Consider the following 20,196-nt stretch of genomic DNA (forward strand, 5'->3'; position numbering starts at 1 on the left):
AACACAAACTTGCTCAAGGGGGCAGCGTAAGGGATCTGGAGCACAGCCCAAACGAGTGGCGCCAGTCACTCATGGCGATAATCTGGTTGAGGCGGAGCCTTTGAAGATCAGTGCAGTTCTGTAACTTCCCCTTTATCCCCCATGGGAGCCTTTAAAAATCATATAAACCCATATCAAGGGAACCATTTGTTTTTGAACAAATGGTTCAAAAACCATTAGTATTTTGCTAATTGTTCCGCACAATATTTTCCTCATACATAGATCTGAATGTGACTTGATTAATCAACATGATGCCAACTTACAATCATGAATTCCATTGGGAATAAATTCTCCGTCCCCATTAGCTTGTGCATGAACACAATTCACCATTCCCTGTTTGGTATTCTAAATCCCCTTCCTGTTTTAAGTGTTCATGTTTCCTGTTGCTAATTGCATCCAGCTTTCTGGAATCAGACCTTAATGGCTGTGTAGGTGTTAATTGGTTTGAAGGACTGCTAACAGGAGTCAAAGCAGAGAGAGGTGAATTAGGACAGAGCATGGTGCACATAAAGTAGCACAGTGTGGCCTGAAACCTGTCATGCCTTGGATATGGGTATTCTGGCTAATGTCACTTTTGGCCGAGGTCAATAATGAAGCGACACATGATACAAAGTCATATTTATGTTCTCAGTTTCAAGACAAAGTGTTTTGTTCATTAAAGTTAAATTTAACCAGTTTCAGTGGGACACCACAGTAGGGTTTTTCATAATTCATGAAGTGAAGATGTACCATAAGCTGCAGAGATAAAGTTGAGGTAATCAGAGGCAGCAGTACAGAGTTAAAATAGAAGAAATACATTTAGAAAAAGGAAAATAAGAGAGAGAAAGTTTAGACAGACAAGAGTAGAAAGTTCGAGTTGACATTCTAAGGTGGTGGACAGGAGAAGAGAACAGAGCCTCTCATCTTTACCTCTGACAGTGTCTGACAGCATGATCCATCACCTGATTTGCATTCTTGACACCCTGCGTGTCTGCACAGAGCTCTGCCATCTTGTGAAGAGCTGATCTTTATTTTACTTCGACAACAGATTCCCTTCATCTTCCCCCTCATCCCACAGCTGAGAAACTCTTTTGCGTTTTGTTAAGTCTTTGTATTGCGAGTGAGCCATTTCCTTATGCGGCAGGTTGTTTCATAGTTGTTGGGTACTTGGAGGATTTTTCCCACTAGGCTGCTACTCTCACAACTGTTTGATAAGTTTCAAACTCAGGGCAAAGTCTTGACAGATTGTGCCTACAATGACCTTTCTGATGATATATCGTGATAGGTGTAACGTCTTGTAATTTTTAGGTACTTTAAGCTTGTCTTCCCACTGGCAGAAATAGTGAAACATTATATGCAAATTGGGAGAGATCTGCAAATTAAAAGGCACTGAAAAGTTTTGATGCCCATTAAGTCAGATTAGAACTTGCCTCCACGCCAGAGGCACACAAGTACGCATACATAGGACACAAAACATTCTCTTGACATACCGTTGCGGTGAAAACATGGATTGTTGTTTTCTATAGAGGACACAGACTTTGCTTTAAACAGCTACAAACAGGTGCTGTGGTTTCTTGCATGAGCATGTCATCAACCCTGCCAATTAAGAGTTGATTAGTCGGTGGGGAATTCCTGAGAGGTAACAACTCTGTGCCAAGACCTGTGCTTCACCCTGTTTACCAGCCTCAATCCACACCGCTCAGCAAGCATACATCCTTTCTCAGTGAAGGCAATGTCATTATTTTGAAGTAAGCCGCTGAGTACTTAACTTTAAAAGGATTAGTTTAGATTTTTTTTTAGAGTGAGCTCCTGTGATGTTATTATTAGTAATAGCTTCTTTATCTGTAGTATAAAGATGCACCATCACTGTTGACTTGTCGGAACCAAAATAAATCCTCAGAGGTGTTGGACTCTAACACTGCATCAATCCGTCTTATCAGGTGATTTGCCAAATCTGTTGTAAGTCTACCGCAATCATTTTCAAACAACTGAGAGACGTGGGAAGCACAGGAACATATCATATCCAGCGCAGCTACAAAACTGAAGAAAAATCCTAAGATTTACTCTGTTCTTGCCGGAGCTCGAGTGGACTTTGTTGGATTCATGCAGAAAGTCAAGTTGCAGTCATATGGTTACCTTGCCATTAAGGATGAAAAGGCACCTAAAACTCACAAGATGAGACAAGATAGGACATTAAGTTCACAAAATTGAGACAAGATTGCATTCTCCCTGTTATTATTGCTCTGGGTATTGTGATGTAGCTCATCATTATCCTAGGCGTCCATTGTTACAGCTTCCAGCCCCCAAACAACTTTCAGTGCTTACTACTGGAAACCCAAAATGCTGTCACACTTATTATTATTATTATTTAAGCATATTTGGAGCATCTCCAATTTAAATTTCATCAGGTGAAGACATTCATACCGTAACTGGCTGGTGCTCGTGAGATAGCAGTCACTTCAGTGAGAAGCATTGTGATGTTTTGATGTCAAGAAACCTGAGGATATTAAGGGGAATTTGTGGAATATCATGTTCTATCATTTCCTGTGGTATGTCTCTTGTTCTAAGTGATGCAATTGTATTGATTTTAAAGGTGTGCAATTCTGTGTTGTGACAGGATGGAATATGTTAGTTTTGCTTTGATGCCATCATATCCCTTTACTCTTTTTCTAATTTTGAAAAATCATATTACTACCTGAGGGGTTAGCATTAATAGGGAAGAAGCAGCAGTTGAAGCTGACATTCATGAACCACTGAACGTTGCTGCTGCTAATGCCTTTTTCCTGAAAATAGTTATCTCGATCACAAGTTGATCATAAAGATTCGCCTCACTAACAATCCTTCATACATCATAAGAGATTATTCTTTCTTTCTTTCAAAAACTAAAAGAAAACAACCTTCGTCATAGTGCATTGAGCCAAAAGTTATCTTGGTGTCCAAGAGGAGCTACTGCAAATGTCCAGGCAGCCATCCCAGAACAGTAGTTATGAAGTGTAGTGGTGTTTTCCAAAACACGATTTCATGGTTTTGATGTTTAAAGACACAAATCAAACAATTACAAACAAGTCTTTTCAGTCACTTTTAAATTAAACTGACTAAATCAGTACCCTACTTTGCCAACACCTGTCGTATAACTTCTTCCAGCTTTTTTCCCCTCAGATTTCTTGCATCTCCATTTTTTTAGTCAACCTTTGGGACTCTAGATTAACCCCCGCTCCCACACTCTTCTAGTTTCAAAGCCCTGAACTTGCCCAGTTCAGGTCTGTGTTCTGTTCAGCTCCACTTCTCAAGGTTATGCCAAGGAGAAGCTGCTGAAACCCAGCTTTTACCATCTGTTTCATTTGGAAGCTGACCCACATCTGACCATGCAGCTACAGCAGGTACAGACAATGCCAGACCTGACTGATTCCAGGCAGAACGATTCAAAACACACAGTCTTACACATGTTTTCAGAATACCAGGGCTTAAGTAAGTGTGAGAACCACAGAATCAGACTTTCTTTGGCAAGGTCTGTTATTTGTTTTGATTTTTTTGCTGAAGATGGCCTAGATATTAATGAAGGCTTGGGAACAACTCTGAACTCTTAGGAACACTACTAGCACAACATAACCCTAAATAATTCTAAGTGTCTTCAAGTATTTCCTTGCACATCTGACAGCCGAAGAGCTTTTCTATTCTTACATAAATATTATTCTGGCCTCAGTGGGAGCTCAAGCCATGGGAACCCCCTGGCCTCTATTTATCACTGCTCTCTGTCTGCAAGGTTGCCAAGTCAAACTAACCAGTCCCTTCACCTCTAACAAACTAACTAACCCATGAACTGTGAAGTCCTAATTCATCACCACCTCGATAAGGGCTATCTTTAATTACACCGTGCTCCGCTCATGGGGATCTTTTATCTCTTTTAACTCTCCTAGCGGACTACCATCCATCTATCTATCCGTCCATTCCCAGCCATCCCTCCCAGCTCAGGCTATAGCATGTCACTGTCCCAATGCTCGAGACTCAGTAAGTTGATCCAACAGGAAATCAATAGCAGGGCCTAATGCTGAATAATTGAGGTTACGGGAGTTCAGCAGCACTCCCTAGACAAACACCATCACCCCGTCGCGTAATTTCGTATTATGCACAGGGTAGGGCGTGCTCTGTAGTCATTTCCAAAATTGAGCATACAAATGCACTTATTACTGACCATCCTGGCAGTATTTTCTTTGCTGTCCTGTCGCAAATTTACAATTTTAAACAAAGATGAGGCGTTTTCATTCTCTGTTTCTCATCAAATCAAAAATGTATAAGTGTGATATATGAAAGTTGTAATGTGGAGTTTTTAAAAAAAAAAGTTTTTAATTAGGACAGATAATGGCATTCCTCTTTGCTTTGGAGAACTAAGCTGCAGAGTAAGGGGAAGAGTGCTGCTACTTTCAAAGTTTTTGGAGTGTACCGTGCACTAGAGGGCACAAGCTGTCTTGAAAAGATGCCGACCTTCTGCTGGAAGGAACAAAGCAGCTGAGCCGAGTGTTGGACTCCACTCAGAAACTGCCTGCAAGTCATAACAGAGGGGCTTGGAAAGAACCAAACAAATAAATCAATATTAAACTGTATTTCTGCATTACTTTTATTTATATTTACTTGATATGCTTTTTTTTTTGTCAGGAGTTGAAATTTAGTATTTTTTTTATTAGATGGTTGTGCAGTGAAAAAGAGTTTGTTTCCATTTTGGTTGTTGTTGCTTTCAGTAGAATTGTTATTATAAAGTAAAAAAAAAAAAGGTTTTCAGCATAGCCATTAAGCATGTATTGTTGTGAGTTAGAGTATGATGGTGATACTCCTGATGTGTCACATCACTGTTATTGTCAGGTCGTTATCATAAATAGGAACTCCTTCTTAATATCCTATCAGACTAAATAAAGGTTGAATTAATTAATATCAGCCCTAAAATATTAAACAAACTATGCATAACAAGATCTAGCTGCTATAAAAATTAAGAATGAAAAGTTATTTCTTCTCCTGAGTAATTAATCCAACATATTAACCACTGCAGATATAAAAATGTCACTCATAATATTCATATTTTGTTATTTTTAATTGTCAAACCTGGTGAGTGTTCTTTCTACTGTAATTTAAAATGAACGGTAACTACCTGAGTGGAGTTGCCTCCTCTCCACTTTCTTCAAATTGGTCAGATTTTGTGCTGGTTTGTGCAGCAAAAAGTTTCGTTTGTGCCGCTGTCATTTTAAAGGTATTAAGAAATGAGGTCAGTCCACATTTACAAAGTCAAGCACATTTGGAGACAATCTACTGTTCTACATATATTTTAGATGCAGAAACACAGCACAATTGATTGACACTAGATCTGTTGGATTATTTTAAAGTTGGAATGGTTGACGTTTGATGACCTCTGGATATATTTATTAATATCTTTAAAATGACAGCGGCACAACCAAAAATGTTTTGCTGCATGAACATAGCACAAACATTTGACACCAATTTTGTGTAATTTGAGGAAGGCAACTTTCAGAAACGGCGTGCGGAGCAAGAAGCAGCAGGAAGTCATTGAAAGTCTCAGCAGCTTGTGTCTTTTGTTATCCTGCGCTGACTGGGATACTCTCCAGGTTGTCCTTTTACATTTTGCAAGCACTACTGTAGTTTACTCTAAAATATGAAATTAATCTGGTGCAGTAAACACTTAATGTCAAGCAGACAACAGAGAAATGTCCTAAATGAGATCATTTTTGCTAACTGTAACTCATGACAACAGAATCAAAGATCGATGGGCGAAATGAACTTAAAGTTTTATGGCGATGTTTTGTGGTATTATTGCGGTAACAATAAAAGTGATGAGAACTACTTTTTCACTACATTCTGCTCTTCAAAAATATGCTTATTTGTAATACCAGTCACATAAAGAAGTCTGATATCTATCATTAAGCTGCATACAGTAACTGCATTTAATTATATTTTCTAATATATTGATATTTATTGATACTCTGGAACAAATGGTGGAGGAAGTAGTAAAATCCTAACAATATGGACAGTTTTAGGGGTTTATAAACATAGTTAATTGCAAATTATTGTGACAACAGTAAATCAGAATTCTTAAGATAACAAATTTATCATGATAAATGACAAACAGTACGAGAAATGCCCATCAAATAAGATCCCGAAAATCCTACCACATCCTTTTTAAATTATGCAGTCATTATTAGACGCAATGAGTTTAAAACACTTTCAAACCCACAAATACACCAGTAGTGGTGTTCTGTTTCTTTTTTTCCCCCTGATTGGCTGGTCTTGTTTTCCTGTGGTTGCACACTTCTCTCTCACAAAGCAAGAGCTGTGTGTTCCCTTTTCAGAAACCGAGCCAATTCTTTGTTGTCCTCCGACGTGATTTGGTGTGTTTGGGGGAGCGTGTCGCTTCTCCCATCGCATGTTTGCCTCCCAACGAATGCACACATAAGGGGTGGCATCCTCTGGCCGCGCTTCACCTTCCTCCTATTCATTTCCTCTCACCTCCAGGCTGCGGCCACTCAGGCCTGCAGATGGCAGATAATGACGGTGCTGTCCCCACCGGCTTGTCGTGCGTGTGTATGTGTTGTGGGTGTTGGCGCTGTCTCTGTTAAGTTAAGTGCCAGCAGCGGGGCATTTAGCTCCACTTGGCTCTCTTGTGGCTTGCCGACTGGGTCATGGGTTGGAGTGTTGCCGGGCTGGCTGACCACGTTTCCTGGCTTACAGATCACTGGGACTGTTTACTACTCAGTGTTGTTTGTAGTGGGCGGTGGGAGGGAGTAAGAGAGAGACCAGCTTTTTTGGCTGACCAATTTAAGTAACTGTGTGACTTCATAAATCAAATTTATGCCATACATATATCAGATTGATAGTGTATTTATTCATTTTTCTAGTTCGACATCTGATAAATCAGATAAAGAAGCTATTACATTTGTTCGACAACCTACAATTTGACTGGCTATTTCTCCTGAAAATATGTAGGAATCCATCGTCCATTGGCATCTGTGTGACAGTCCAACACAAACGTAGTGCCCAGGTAAAAAGTGGATTGAAGGGGGGGTTGTGAATTTTTTCCAAATGCCTATTGAAAAAGTGTAGCATCCATTCATATTCACCCTTTCTTAGACAATGATGTATAGGATGCTTCTTTGATGCCATATCTCTCAACCAACTTTGCACATTTCTCGACTGTCATACTTGGTCGTCCTCTAAAAATAGCTCAGTGTCAATCAGATTGCGTATAATTTATTTCTGAACTTTAACTAGACCATTTTAGCAGATGAATACGCTTTGAACTACTCCAAAAATTGTAGCCATTACCAGGATCTTATAATTAGCTCAATCCGGTTCCCCATCAATTCTTCCAAACTTTCCCATCCATGCTAGGGAGAAGCATCTCCATAGCATGATGCCCTGTTTCACAATGGGCATGATGTGTCCAAAGTAATGAACTTTGTTGACATGTCACTAGAACCAATTTGCCAGGGCTTAGTTGACCGCTGAGTCTTCTACATGGCTTGTGCCAGTAGGCTTGTGCCAATTTGACTTCTCTTGGGGTTTCTTTCAAAAATGGTTTTCTTCACCTCACTTTTTTATAATAGCCAGATTGTTAGAGTGAACCAGCAAACTTTGTCTATTCAACAGATTCTTCCACTTGCCCCGTGGATCTCTAGGCCAGTTTTAGCTTGTTGCCATGTGTTGGGGTAGTTGGAATAGAGCTGCATTATGTCAAACAAAAGTCATGATTTTATTGTCAGTTTGTGCATATCACAGGTTGGACACATTATTTAGTAAGCTAATATATTTTAAATGGCAGGCATTCACATTGCATATCAACTATTGACAAGTTGAAAGGACTCAAACTGCCCTAAACGTCCACATGTGATGTACAGCTGTAGTGGCTAATATGCTAAAGCCCATGGTGCAATGTTAAACAGAAAAATGTCATGAAATCTGGATTAACCATAGTAGATACTGTCTTAGATTGCTTCAGCTGTTGTGTATTCCCCTCAGCTTTTGTATGTTTTCAGTAGAAAAACAAATGCTACTGTCCACCAGCATCTTTTGCAGCACTTTATGAAATGTTTATGGGCCCAGCTTGTATGTCAGAGAAAAAGATGCCACACATATCGACTGTATGCAATTTTTTTTTTATTATTATTGCAGGGTTTTCTTGGTGATAATCCTATAAGATACAGAAACCCCAGCAATTAATTCTTCAAGAACTCTTCCGAAGCTTTTATTTTGGTAAAAAAATAAAAACCCAGTGACCCATTCTTGACATTTTCTTCAAGACTTAATTGAAGAATCCTGCTGTACTTTGTCAGCAAATTAGTTTGAAGATGATACCAACATGATCATTATTTATATTCTTTCAATCTTCTTAGTTTTTATGCAATATGGTAACATATAATGTAAATTATTTCTAATAGACCTCCAAAAATAATTACAAAACTTGTCAGATGCAGTCAGTTTCTTGTTGTACTTGTGGTTTTGAGTTCTGTTTTCCATTGGAAGACGTCGACCCATTTTATTTACCACATAAAGCCGTCAAGATGAGTGCTTAACTCTCACTGTTTGGCTTTGTTGAAGTTTATCACTGAAGGTTAGCTGAATGTGCAGCTCAGGACAACAAAGCCTCAGACGTTACTGTGAAATAGATGCATTCAAGGTAGGGGTTTGCTTTCAGCAGCTATGCACATTGAAGTGTTAATTCTGAGCTCTATTTAGTTCAAATGCAAAGTGCTTCCTTGTGCATATTAAGTAGTTTTAGGCACATAAACAGCCTCTGTTGTTGGTCCGTGGCTCGGGGCGATGAGGCGGTGCACCCAGGGCTGTCCCAGGCGACAGCATGAAAGCCAGAGGGCAGATATGAAAACCCTAATTTGCCAACAGTTACTTTGTGAAACCGGGTTGACAGTTTGACAGCAAGCTGTGTGAAACGGTCCTTGGGAAGTATGTCATTGTGAAGAAAACATTAAAATCCTCACTAATACATTATTTTTTACTACTACAAGGATGTGCACCTCGCCATTTTGATTGAGCTAAACTGAAATATTGCTGTCAGATATTTCTGTCAAAACAGAAAGGATGTCGGTCAACATTTGTCCAGTGTTACATATGACAAAGGCTCCATTGTGGAGATATGAGCTCTGAGAGTCAAGTAGATCCATTTGCTGTAGGTCTGTTACTCACTAGACTCTGAGACAGACAATCAATCCACCCATCCACCTTTTTTTGCAGGGTCACAACGGAGATAGATGACACTGATAAAAAGAGCGAGGGAAAACCTTTATGTCTCAATAATTGGACCTAGTTTTGCCGCAGGTATTAAACACCTGATTTCCAACACATCTTGATTGCAGAGGATGTACAGGCTTTTCAAGGATACTCTCTTCCCTTTGAGTCTGCCCCATCCTCTGTCTGCTGTTTATTCTGTCCGCTTTATCCCACAAGGGACACCAAAAAATGTTTGAAGTTCTTTGTTTTTTTCTTTTCTTTTGCTGGTCTTTTCTTCCTGTGTTTCTAGGTCTCTGAGTGTGGCGTTTTGAATTATGTTTTCTGAGTTTGTGTTTGTTTATTTGTTTATTTTTGCCTAACCAATCGAAGGACAAATCCTTTTTAAAGATTTTTCTGGAATATTTTTTTCTTCTCCAACCCCTTTTTGGTTTATAGAGAGGAGTACCAATACACACAGTGTTACTGACTGACTGGCCTTTATTTTCCACATTGATGGGGTGTGTAGGGAAAAATCTGATGATACCAGTCCCATTCATTTTCCTTGTTGTCAGAACCTTCACTTCATCTCTAGTCACCAGGCCACAGCAGGCCTCTATAATGCAGTTAGGTTATACACATCACCACTGCAACCATCAATTCAAAGGTGTGATTTTCTGGCACACAACCTGGAGAAATAAAGGATGTGGGCACCGAACAACAAGATCTGTATTCTGTTTATCACAGAAACATGCTTGAAACTCAGCATAGGCTGCCTGTCACGGCTTCCTGAATTAGCAGGCTAACTGCTAGCACCGCATGCTAATGTCAGCTTCCTCAAAGGAGTTGAGGAAGCTGTTTGGGAACAGGACCTCATTGATTTATTGCACTTTATTTCACTTTTAAAAAGGAATCAACCTAATAGTGGGACATATGGAATAAAAGCAGTGCTGACCCGTGTTCAATTTTATGTACACATTTCTCTGTGGTAGTATTGTAGGTTATTTTTGCTGTCTTTTATTTTTAAACTCTTAACACAGGTGAGCTCAGTTACAATAGCACATCTCTGTAAATTAACTTTATAGATGAACTTTTATAAAGACTGCTCTTCAAGAGATAACCTTTTTATGGCTCATAATCTAGAAAACACATTTTCTGCTCATTGCAGAGTTACTGAAAGGCTATGTACTTAACTGTTCAACATTGAAATGTATAACTTTCCATGGAATCAGAGATTAAGTAGCTCGTATTGAATTTTGACATGTATGTTTGTTTATGAGAGAGAATGTAAAATAATTTAACATTTGTAAACAAATGCCTGTCTGAAATACCTTTATGAATGAGGTTTCCTCATGAGGCTATGTAGAATGTTTTGGTGAAACATAATCAGCATTATTTCATGTGTCTGCTCAGTGTTCATAACCCTTAAGCAATCAGTGGCTATTAAGCCCATGAAGGTCGTAAAATGATTACAACGTCTCTTTCCTTCTGTCTATAGAGATTCACTTTAATTGCTTTTAATGTCATCACTTTTTCTGCTCTTGCTTGATAACCTTGGCTTCTTTCTTGCTTTTCAGTCAGCAATGATCTTTTGTGTGTCTTGGAAAAATTGAAAAAAAAAATAAAAATAAATAAAAAACGTATTTTTTAAAAACATTTTATTTCCCAGGGCTAAACGAAATTGAATTGCACATATGAGCATAGGTTATAAGGTATTAATATACATGGAAGAATGTGTCGGGGGCGTAGTAGGAACTTTCTCCTCTGTCAGCACTGCGTAGGTAGCGCTCTAACACCGGTCTCTAATATGTGTGAATTCATTACCCGTGCCCAGGAGGGAAACTTCAAAGGTGGACGGGAACGTAGCCTTGTGGATTTGAAAGGGATGACTCTGTAATCTGGTTAAACTTTGCTTGCTCTGTGTATTTTCTCACTGCGATCCACGTTGTCAGTGTTCCCACCATGTGTTCATCTTTTTTTTCTGTGGTGAATTGTCTTTACCAAAGTGAGCTAAAATAATATATCTATATATCACTTTAGCTCAGATTAAGCAGAACAAACTAATTGTCTGCTTGGTATTATTGCATATAGTTAAGCCTTTCATCTCGCTTTTCCCTTTGATTCCCGGTGCCCTGCTCTGCTGCTGATGCACACTTTCACAGTTAGAAAACGGGAGGATGTATTTTACGTGTCGTTTCACGTTACATTGGATTTCCAAGTTGTGTCATCATTTCCACTCTTGCTTGTAGGTTTTTTTTTGTTTTTTTTTGCAAAGGCCAGCCTTTGGGGGCAGTCTTCCCTTGCATCAACCCCATGTGACAGCACCTGCAATATGCATACATTTCTAAAGCGCCGCCGGGTGCAGTTTGATGGTTATCTGGAATGCAAGTGATGGACCAAGAGTGCTGGAGACTCTTTCTCTGAATATTTGATGCTCTTGATGAGCAGGAAAATACATAACTAAGCACTTTGTTGGATTGCTTGACTCATGGTGTGTTAGAAATAACGGACAGGAGGAAGAATGAAATATTAAAAACTGTAATAGCTTCAGAGTGAGGGGAGAAAGGGCTATTCGTGCCAATCTTGGTTTAAGGTAATAAAAAAAATATATGTATATATTCACTTGGAATGACAGGTTGATTCTTTAAGAAGACAATTCTTTTCTTCCACAAACAAAGTATCATCTAAGACCAACCTCTGTTAGTGTTGAAAACTGAGAAATGGTCCAAAAGCGCCACGGTGTCTCGGGAACGTTGAAGGGAGTGATGAATAGACAGATAGATGGAAAGACGAGCAGTGTGTAGATGATATATGGTGTTTCATGGCCATTACTCAACAAGTTTGAAGTCCTTGGATTCTCTGGAGTATGTGACTTCACTGTTCCACCTCTACTGTACCTATAATAACTTTGTGCCACCGGTGACCTTGCAGTAAAATGATGATAAATGGCAGCGAGAGGGGAGATGAAGCACTGTCTGTCTCTGTGAGTGTCAAGGTATGCGTGTTTACTTTTCCCACTATACAGTTCTTTGTTAAATATTTCACACCCTCAGGAATTTCACTTCATTTCACAAAAGAAAAACAGAGTGTTAATAACTGTCAAGTGATGGGAAAAGGATACAGTGTTTTAGGAATCTTAACTTTTATGTATTTTCCAGTGTCATTTTATATCACCATCAAATAACTAAGTAGCCTTCACTTGTTAGAAAAATGCTAGTGTGTATCTCAGAAAAACAACTTTGCATTTGTATCTGAAATGGCCGTCTGTCTCTTTAAGAAGTCCTTTTTGACACTCCCCATCCATCACGTCATCACAAAACGCTCCTCCATTATTTACAACCGTCCTTAGGGGTGTTGGACTGAGAAGTAGCTCATAATGAGATCAGTAGACGCACATTTCCACCAGATGCTTGCTAATTGCTGCTGCCACTAGTCTGGAGGAACCGTGCGGGGTAGGACTCCTCTGTGGGGGCGGAAGCTCAGCTGGAGACTGAATCTCTACGGTGGAGCTTTGGGTAAATAGGTGGCGCTTTGTATGAGCAAACTTTAAGGGACCGCTGATTGGTTGCCACGGGAGACTCAGGTTTCCTTAAACATTCGTGAAAGAGTCAAAGCAACACTCCTGGTATGTTTTCAATGAGGACATAATATCATAATATGATAACAAAAAACTAGATTTTTAGATAATGTTCCTCTTTTAAATGTTGAATTGGAGAAATGCAGCATTCATTTTTATTCAGCTCTCACATCACAATACTTAAAAAAAAAAAAGTTTGGTGCAATCACTGCTGCAAGTCTTTTGCTTTACAAATCAAGAGACTGTAATTTTTGCTGACTCATCTTTGTAAAAACAACTCAAAATTAATCTGTTTTGATGTGAAAAGCAATTTTTCCAATTTTTTGCAACTGGTTCTCCATTTGATTGAAGCCTGGACTTTGACTAAACCACTCTGACAGAGCAGCTCCATTCAGGTGTTAATTTGCTACTTAAAATTCCACTTGGGCGTGCCGTGGTGGCGTAGGGGTTAGCGCGACCCATATTTGGAGGCCTTGAGTCCTCGACGCGGCTGTCGCGGGTTCGACTCCTGGACCCGACGATATTTGCCGCATGTCTTTCCCCCTCTCCTTCCCCGTTTCCTGTCAGCCTACTGTCATATAAGGGACACTAGAACCCACAAAATACCCCCTGGAGGGGTAAAAAAAAAAAAAAAAAAATTCCACCATATACAATACATGTGAATGTTTGCCATACTAAAGTAACTAATTGTGTAAATGTTCCCAGCGTATGAATATGTTTGCAAGACGCTACTTTTTTCTTGCCTTTGTTAGTGCTGCTGGTACATATAGCCTTTGTTGTCTTGCTCCTTTCCCGAGCCACTTGGTGAGTGTTTTGGACAGGCGTTTTGCAGCAACGCCAATCCCAATCGCCCATGCACCCGCGCAGATCACAGGTTCTGGTAGGCCGGTGTGTTCGGTGGGGCGGTGGGGGAAGAAAGCGGACTCGGAGAGGAGATCTTAAGAGGTTGTCAAAACTGCTTCTCATTTCCCCCCTTAGCTACCTCCTCTCCATTTCTTCTTCTTCTTCACCTTACTGCCAAAAGCCGGAAGGTGATCAAAGGAGGCCAACATGAAAGGCATCCCTGAATTTCTGCGTTTTTTTTTTTAAAATACTGTCTGCCAGCTCACTCCATTTAATGATATGGAAATACCGAACACAACTTGTACCTACGCAACTGAAAAACGCTTGGCCTCAGTTGACTTTCTCTTTTCTTCCGCTTCCTCCTCAATCCCCCGCTTCATTTCACCCGTTCAACATCATCTCTATCCATTCCCCCTCTCATGCCTCTCCCCCAACAGCCCCTCGGGCTCTCAGGTAGATAGCGCTTGATTGGCAGCTGCTGTGACAGTCAGTGGAACAGGCTGAAAGTGGATGAGTGTCAGCCTTGCTACAGGGGCTTAAAGCAGCATCTGTGTTGTAGCTCTCTCCTAGAGGGAAAGAGAGGAAGAGGGGTCCATGAAATAAGACTGCCAGCTCCGTGCTTTTCCACGGTTCTCTCAACTGAAGCAGGTGGGAGCTAAATAGGTTTTTGAAACCGCTCTGGAGTTTATCCCAAGCCTGGAAACTAGACATTTTTTTTCTTCTACCCCTAAATCTTTGTGCTTTCTCTCTGCCTTTTCATGTCTCTGGTTTTGATTGGTGTGTTTCATTGTAACACCATGTTATTTAGAGTCTCCCTCAGCCTCGACTGTCACGCCACTCGACAATTAGCCGTCACGTCTCCTGGCCTAGAAAGTTTACTCTCGCTTCAAAAACTTCTGAGTTCATCTCCAGCATCCTTTGTACAGTAGCTTAAAGGAGACGGTGAATGAATAAAAGAGAGGGGAAAGAAATAATCAAAAATAGAAATCAAAAAGATGTGTGAACTTGTCTCTGTTCTGAAGTGGTTGGGATCAATTCCCAGGAGGAGGCAAGCGCTCTGTGATGGATTTCACTGCTTTAGCAGTTCGAGTTCTGTCTCACCGAAAGCAAAAATTGCGTCAGTTCTCCCTCCGGCCTCCTGTGCCCTGCTCTTCCTTACACAGACAGAGGTCAAAACGCCGCGAGAAAAAGCTCCGAGACATGCAAGAGAGACATGTGAAAACCTGGTGTCTGATAAAATCTACCTGCTGTTCCAAAGACATTTTATAGTCTTCAATAAAAGTTGAAGCCTTCTCCAACTAAAAAACACAATTTTTGAAAAGTAGATAAGCCTAATAATTCCCTTGTAGATTGATGCACCCTGCCACACATTTTTTCAGTGCATTATAGGAACATGTGCTTCAATAGGTAAATAACGCTCTAGTGTAGGGGTGTCAAACTCCAGGCCTCAAGGGCCACTGTCCTGCAGTTTTTAGATGTGACACAGGTACAAAACACTGAAATGAAATGGCTTAATTACCTCCTCCTTGTGTAGATAGGTTTTCCAGAGCCTTGCTAATGACCTAATTATTCTATTCAGGTGTGGTGCAGCAGAGGCACATCTAAAACTTGCAGGACACTGGCCCTTGAGGGCTGGAGTTTGACACCTGTGCTCTAGTGTCTTCTTCCTATGCCTCTGATACTGTAGCATACACGATCAGCTGTCGTAACTCTGCCCCATGTACCACCAGACGTTTCAAAACATCAAACAAAACAATTACCAAATTTCTCTTGTTTTCTCGGTAAGAGTGACCAAAATCATCTCTGTTCGCTAAATGCCAAAATAGTGAGCGAATGTGTCAGATGTATTTATTAATATCTTCAAAATCAAGCTGCTCTGGAATTTACATGGATTCTAAGAAATGTTTTGCAGCAATGAACCGATATTAACATTCTTTTATCTTTTGCCAAACTATGCAGACTCTCTGTGTGCACCAGTGAAGGGTCACTTGCTTTGACTCACTCCAAGTTGTTTTCAAACATAATACATCTTGTGATTACTTGGCCAAGCATTTTTAAACATACCCATACTGAGAATAACTAACCTTGTCTTCATTACTCAGTAACAACTTCCACACCAAAGAGAGTTTTATTCATGGTCAAATCAACTGTTATGTGCGGATCTATTCACATTTTGCATCCTCAATTCCTGGTTTATAGCAGAATAAACTGCTCATTACTGGACATCATAAATCCTGAATTCGGTGGAGGGAAAGACTAATTTGATTATGAAACAGAGCGGGCAAGACAAGCTGACTTAATTAATGAGACTTTAAAAGTATTTAAAAATGAATTGCGCTTTCCCCCAGACAGCAACAACACTATTAAGCACTTCCCTAAATGGGCAGCTGGCAGGCACATGGCTTGTCGAGTTGCTAAATGCTCCCAGTAACACATGAATGGGAGGCCTGATTATTTCATTGCTAATGATCCATTGGCCTTCACACATCACACTCGGCCAGCGTAAACGCCAAGAAGTCTTTTTGTCTTTCTGGCCCTCTTCTTTTCATCTCTATAAAAATATTTAGCGCATTAACCCTTCTTCTTGGAAGAACTCACCCAACACACCCCTTCGCTTTTTACTCTTTAATCTCCCGTTTAAGTTTGTTTGCAGTCAAACCAAAAGCAAACCGTCTTTTACGCCTTCACTCGTGAATTCGCATATTTACCAATAAGCACGCCTGAGCTATGATGCCTCCTCTTATGCTGGTAGTAGCAGATCGCTTTCGTTTCTGATTGCCTCTCTGGTGTGCTGAGCACATTCGTGATAAACCCTTACAATCTGAGGAATGTAATTTTAACATCGGGATGGAACGTGATTAGGGTGAAATGAAAGCTTTCGGTGATAAAGACGGTTCTCGGAGACGGCACCGACACATGGCAAAACATCTTAAGGAGAGGAAAAGAAGAGGGGGGAAAAAAAAAAACCCCAGGCTGCTTTAATTGTGCAAAGCCAGCGTGAGAGACGCTGCTGTGAATTACAGCCGCCGTAAACCACACGGGCATACACGCAGAGCGGCGTGAATTCATATGCAGACACACACAAACACACGTACACGCTTAAGTGTAATACTCTTCTTGTGGATATGAACCAAATCAAACAGAGGAGCAGACGCATTTCAGCTTGTTTGTATGCAGATTTTCCTGTGTTGGGGAGATGAAAAATAACAAATACATGGGAAAACTGTTATTTTTATATTTTGTTTTTGCTTTCAGATCAACCTAATGTGATATTCACGAATGACTACTTTTTTGTGTGTGTGTTTGCAGGTAGCAGAAAAATATTAACAATAACTCATTTCAAGTCTTTAATGTATGCGTTGTTGTTTTGTCTTGCATGCCGCACATCTTCCTGCTGCTGTTTGGTTGCTTAGTCTGGATAGAGGCAGAGGTTAATCCGCTTTTGAGAGGTTCAGCAGCGGATTCAGCTGAAAATGAAAAAGCCAACTGGCACTGCCGTGTCCTCCCTGCTACCAAAGGTTGTGCAGTATTGCATTCCTTCTGTCTTTGGAATTATTTCAGCGAGGGTTCAAAATCCATGAGACTTTCAGAAAGAATTGAAATCATTTGGGTACCTTCCACTGGCTGACATTTTTTCTTCTTCTTCTGATGAGTTATGTTACTCTCATTATTATTCGGCCATTTTGGCTCCGATAATGAGTGATGGTGATCTGATCATGCAATGCCTTGCAGAGTTTTCTCCATCTGGCCTGGGAAACATGGCAACGAATCACTTTTTGTTAGAACGGAGTAGCAGCTTGCCCTGGAAGCCAAACCTGGCAACCCAGAGCAACCCACATCGTTACAGAAATACACACGTTTCAGAGATAAGCCTCTGCTCGCATGTTGCTAAATTCCCCTGAAAGAACAAATTATTTGTAATAAAATTCCACAACGACACATTACTTTGGAGTGAAATGATGCCACTTGGAGCGATGTTGGCTCTAGCGAATGCAGAGCGTCTGGCACTCCAGTTAATGTGCCATTGTGTGGATAAAAAGATACAGTATGTGAAAGGATTTGTTTCATTGTCTTCTCAGCTGGTTGCAGTGTACGAAGAGCAAGATCCACACAATGGAGGGGATGGAACCAGCGCCAGCTCCACGGGAACGCACAGCCCAGAACCGTTTGCCAGCGAGATAAATTCGGCGTCAGCATTCCAGCCCTACCAAGCTGCAAGCGAGATCGAGGTCACAACATCTGCTCTGCGATCAAGTAAGTCCAACGCGGGCCTGAAAATATGCTTAGCTTGGAGGGTGAGAAAATGCGTGACACTGGGACCACAGGAGTGAGACGATATTCTAGCAATATTTTTTTCTGATAAGCATTTCACCGTTTTGCAAAATGTGGTTAGAGTAGAATATTCCAGTTCAGGTTTGAATCTCCCATCTGTCAACATTTTTATGTTTGCCTAATTCTAAGATGGACCTGGTGGCAGAAGGTGATGGATATTTTCCGTTTATGTGTTTTTTCAAGTAAATAAATAAGATGCTAATTTTAATATTGTTAGCTTAAACCTAACCTAAAGCTAGGTTTAGGTTAGGTTGCATTATTCTCAGAGTTCTTACAAAAAATGACTTGTTTTTAACTCTATTAACTTTAAAGTCTTCTACAGAGTTCCCAAAATGATCCTTAAAGCTCTGTCAAGCTTTAAGGATCTTGTCTGGGTCTTTATTAATCATTTCTGTCACACACACGACAAAAAAATTCAAGAACTACTACTTTTTCCTCTTCAAAATAAGAGTCCTGTAGATACAAGTTAAAGTCTTATAGATACAAGCCATATCCAGAAGTCATAGTAGCTCAGACTTATTTCACACAACATAAAGTGATGCTAACAGCTAACTAATTTCTGTCTCTTGGTCTAAATATCAAGAGATCTTATACTTCTAGAATAATGCAGTAACAAAGGGCATAAAAAGCATAAGTGTGTTCAAACTGACGAGACAAATAATAGTTAGCTTCTAACATTCAAGGCCAGTTTCAGCACTTCACCATATTTTGTTCGTTATGTAGGATGCCGTGCATGTATACAGCGCAAGTTTCAAACCCTTTAGAATTTTCTTCAAACTTCATTCTAATAATCAGAAATTTCTTCCGTTCCTACATATCAGAAAAATCTAATACCGAGTACCCAGCAATCACACTAAATATGTCAACATATTTTGAGGTATCAGTTTCATTTGTAAGCAATGATGGTACTAGCTGTTCTGTTATTTGGAGAGAAAACTGATTTCAAAAATAATCTCAAGGCCACAGCAAACTCCTTAATTTCTTTTTTTGCAGTAAGGCTTGTACAAATAAAAACTTTATAGAAGAGTGATGCAAAAAAGTTCATTTTGATCCGATTTAGAAAATTAACCATCAGAACAGATTCTACTTTAACTTTAAACCATGTGAAAATAGCAAAATATCAGCTTTTTAGTCATCTTTTTGGTTTGTAAAGCATTACGTCCAGACCTACAGTAGCAGACAAGGTGTAAGGATTTATATACAATGTGGAACCATAGGCACTCATCTCACAGTGTCACATTTGAAGCGCAGTAAGAACCCAGATTCGGGAAGCAGCTTGGAGTCGGGAGGAAATATGTTTTGAGAGAGAAACCAAGGCACTGCACAGCAGGAAAGGAACCTAATGTAAACCACAAAACATGAAGCAACATGACAAGACTCGGAGCACAAACAATGATAACGGCGTAGGTGAAGGGTGATGATGAGAAAGATGCACTAAGCAAAGAAAACAGGAGTATAATCCCACAAGGGATGATACAGGTAGTAGCAATCAATCACCACAACCCTGCTGAGGCCCCAGGCAGAAAAAAAGCAAAACAGAGAAACTGTTCTGGTGAAATAACTTTTAATTTAACAAATGCAAATAAAACACAAAAAGTATGGAGTAGGACAAAAGGATTACCTGAACCAATTGACTCCAACAGACACAATGTCTCGTAGATGGTTCCTTGTTCTTTGGAAACAGTAAGTGGAATTTACAATCCAAGTCTTCCAAGGCGTTCTGCAACTTTTAGATCAGTCTGTGCTCAAAAAGCCATAATGGACACTGTATTATGGCATTTTTTTATTTCTATAAAATACTTTTACTACAATAAAACAGGAAATTTGGTTTATGTTGCATGAAATATATTGATATATTTAGTGTATACACAATACATTTGTTTAGTCCCTCTGCTTACCATGTGATCATGCCCAGAAGTTTTAAGATTGACAAATGCTTTTGTGCAAACTTTAGTTTGTACAATGTTCAAATAAACACATTTAATTTGACATTCAAGGAAAATAAATATTATCATGAAAGAAAAAAAACACAGACACTAGCTATTTGCTTAAGCTCAGCCACAAAAACTGCTGGCATCAGTTCTGCGATCGTATCGTTACCTCGAGGGAACGCATTAATGACGACAGGAAAACTGATCTCACTCTGTTATTCTGATTGAATTAGAAGAACAGAATGTTTGCCTTAAAGCGGCGTGGTGCTTAAA

General features: G+C 39.9%; 1 protein-coding gene across 2 annotated transcripts in view; it reads left to right on the plus strand.

The window, feature by feature from the left end:
- The window catches only part of LOC114136816 (partitioning defective 3 homolog), a 384,289-nt gene that overhangs the window by 88,003 nt on the left and 276,090 nt on the right, over positions 1-20,196 (plus strand). For both annotated transcript variants that reach the window (XM_028005119.1, XM_028005118.1), the window contains exon 3: positions 17,740-17,914. In XM_028005119.1, the coding sequence (XP_027860920.1) occupies positions 17,740-17,914 (175 nt within the window). The remainder of the gene's footprint in view (positions 1-17,739; positions 17,915-20,196) is intronic.

This window comes from Xiphophorus couchianus, chromosome 21, assembly GCF_001444195.1.
Source record: "Xiphophorus couchianus chromosome 21, X_couchianus-1.0, whole genome shotgun sequence".
NCBI lineage: Eukaryota > Metazoa > Chordata > Actinopteri > Cyprinodontiformes > Poeciliidae > Xiphophorus > Xiphophorus couchianus.